At 34.7% G+C, this 3,467-nt stretch overlaps 1 protein-coding gene across 1 annotated transcript; it reads left to right on the top strand.

Annotated features, from left to right (window-relative positions):
- Nucleotides 1-381: 381 nt before the first annotated feature.
- Nucleotides 382-3,467, top strand: LOC123524582 (angiopoietin-2-like). Its single transcript, XM_053538707.1, has one exon. The coding sequence runs from the start codon at nucleotides 1,245-1,247 to the stop codon at nucleotides 3,027-3,029; it is 1,785 nt and encodes a 594-aa protein (XP_053394682.1). The 5' UTR covers nucleotides 382-1,244; the 3' UTR covers nucleotides 3,030-3,467.

Below are 3,467 nucleotides of genomic sequence, written 5' to 3' on the forward strand. Positions count from 1 at the left end.
GAGCAACAGAGATCCATGTCCAAGCAGTATAACATGCACTCCTGAAAGGAGCGGTGTTCATCAGGGCTATTTTCATTGTTTGTGGCCTCGATCCTACAAAATACACTGTTACTAAACATTGTCAATACCACTGTAAACACAAGAAACGCATATGATCTGAGCACCATTTTGAAAATCCGGTCTTAACTGAAATAAAACAAATTTGTATTTGTATTTGTTCATAAAACATAAAAATGAAAAAAAAAAACGTAAAAGGTAACTCTCCAACTCTATTCATAATTATAACTGATAATAAATGCTTTTGAAGGTTAGGTTATTAAAAAGTAAACAGCATGTATAAAATAGTTTCATAAAATAAGATGCAATTATATATCTTTATTTGACTTACCAGTATGCAATATATAAAATCCTTTGTACCACTTTCGTACTACGTAGCGACTTAAATACAAGATACATAGCGGATATGAATTTAATTCGCAGAAATGAACATGTTTGAAGTATAAAAGTAGCGGAAATGCATATTATAAACTATGGAATGCAGCCTTGGAGTTGTGTTCGTGTGATTTTGGAATGTATATTGAGAGATTTTGAAGTCAAAGCGGATATGAATTTAGTTCGCAGAAATGAACACGTTTAAAGTATAAGAGTAGCGGAAATGCAGATTATAAACTATGGAGTGTAGTCTTGGAGTTGTGTTCGTGTGATTTTGGAATGTATATTGAGAGATTTTGAAGTCAGATTAGACGTTTTATTTTAATCATAAGATGACACGTGATAAAGAGAAGTAGTGATTAAGAGGCTGTAGTTGAAGCACAAATTGTATTGAATGTTCGAATATCAACAAATTTAGTAGCATATCGAATCGACTTTATCCATAATGAGAAATAGAGAACCTTTTCTTGCAGCTTGAATTCGAGATTGCTTAATAAATCATACTGTGGTTTGATTTTGTCATTTAATGATTAACATGCTTGGGCATTAAATGGGCGGCCAAAATTTGACTCCAGTTCACTCCAGAATCAAACTTCAGTCTTCACTCCATGACTCCACTCCATGGTTTGTAGTATGCCAACTTTTTTTTCATATAAATGAGAAAGAAACAACAGATTTCATCCTTTCAGTCGGTGCTTAGGAATAAGACAGTGTAAAGAAGACGGAATTATTCAAATACAGTTTGAATTACTCATCTTTCATTTATAATATTTGTGCCAAGCTGTACAAAAAACCAAGGCTGTTACATAACAATGGAAGCAAGAGTGATTTTTATTATTTTTGTATGCGTATATTCAGCAACTGCTTATACAACAGAAAGCATTACAGAGAATCAAGACCAAACTGTGGACACAAATAGGAATGACAGCAATTCGAAAGGAAAATTAAGCAGTGGTTTGACAACAAATAAAACACAGGATATAACAGAAACTAATGAGGTTGACATAACTAAAACTAATGAGGTTCCTGCTTTAACAGTGGCTAGCATGCCAACTCAGAGGAACACAGTCACTGAAACACCAATAATCAACACGAACAATCAACTCGGACAAGAACTGGAAGAGGGTATAAATAGTAAAAAAAATATTCTTCAAGATGACACTGTAAATACATTCATTCTTCACAACTTTCTCTCTGATCTTGAGGAGAAGATTATAAAGTTATTCAAAGGCTTTGCAGAAGAGAAAGGGCAGAATGTGGAGTTGAAACAAGAAATTAATGGTATTAAAAGAAATGTTCAAGAGCTTCAAGGGAAAACTGATGAAATCTCAGCAAGTTTGGAAAAGTTTATGAAAAACATGGCATTTATGAAAGATGATATAGAAAGACAGGAGTCAGAAATAGCAGAGAACTATACAATGGTTCAAGCAAATATTCAAAGAATCAAAGACAATGTTGAAAAAGTACAAGTATCTCTGGTCAATAATGCAGAAAGTCTTGAAATATTAACACATGATATGTTGGAGATGAAAGAGGAAGTTAAACATATGCAACAAGAAAATAGCATTTCAAATAGAAGCAATGGCAATTTGAAAGGAAAATTAAGCAGTGGTTTGGCATCAAATGAAACAAAGGAAATAAAGGAAACTAATGAGGTTGACATAACTAAAACTAATGAGGTTCCTGCTTCAACAGTGGCTAGCATGCCAACTCAGATGAGCACAGTCACTGAAACACCGATAAACATGACAACAGGTACAGGAACACCTATAATCATGACAACAGTTGCTAAAACACCAATAATCAACACCACGGTTACTGAAACACCAATAATCAACACCACGGTTACTGAAACACCAATAATCAACACCACAGTTACTGAAACACCAATAAGCATGACAACATGTACTGAAGCACCAGTAATCATGCGTAAATCATGCTTGGACTTATTTTACAATGAACGTAAGACTTTTCATGTTGATGGTATATATAACATTACGTTAGGTCAAGTTGGACCAATTTCAGTCTACTGCGACATGACCATTGATGGCGGTGGTTGGACGGTATTCCAACGACGTCTAGATGGATCTGTTAATTTTTCGCGGAACTGGAATGACTATAAAACCGTATTTGGTAACCTGACAGGCGAATTTTGGCTTGGAAATGATTATTTGAATCTACTCACTGATAATGATGAGCCACATGAATTGAGAATCGAGCTAGAAGACCATGACGGAAATCGTGCCTATGCCAAGTACAACGATTTCATGGTTGGATCTGAAAGTACGAACTACCAACTGCAGCTGAATAATTACGTTGGGAATGCTGGTGACTCGCTAGAGAAATCTATCAGAGGGCAGTCGTACATACACAATGGCATGGAATTCTCTACCTTGGACAGGGATAATGACAAAAGCAATGGAAACTGTGCCGTTGACTTCAAAGGTGCCTGGTGGCACAACAGTTGCTTCGAATCAAATCTTAACAGCGTATATCAGGACCAGCCTTTGTGTAAGAAACCATGGGCTTGCATTGTCTGGAATACATGGAAGGGCTCCTGGTATTCTCTCAAGTCCACTGAAATGAAGTTCAGATAAACTCTAAAGCATCAATAATAATCTGAAAGAAAGTGCTGGTTTACAGTAATATTGATGCATAATTCAGATTTATTTACTTTTTAAATGAACAGTGCTGTTCCTATCAGATGTCTCTCTTTCGTTTTTAAAATGATTTTCATTGTTTAACTTTGGTGCAAATGTATTATAACATGTTTTATCATGATTTTAATTAAAGTACTGATTGGCAGCAAAGAACCACTTCTTTAAGGCTAAATTTGCTTACTTAAAAATTGTTTCACTTAACCTCTAGATTTAATTTCAGTTATATTTTGTATGATCTAGTCTAAGAGTTAAGTTCTATGCCATTCCAAAGATTTCTATGAATGGCAGTAAGTAAGATATTCTAAAGATGTTTTTAATAATGTTAATATTAAGGCCAAATTTATAATATTGAGCCGCGCCATGAGAAAACCAACA

The sequence above is a fragment of the Mercenaria mercenaria genome, chromosome 3 (assembly GCF_021730395.1).
Source record: "Mercenaria mercenaria strain notata chromosome 3, MADL_Memer_1, whole genome shotgun sequence".
In the NCBI taxonomy this organism is placed as follows: Eukaryota; Metazoa; Mollusca; class Bivalvia; order Venerida; family Veneridae; genus Mercenaria; species Mercenaria mercenaria.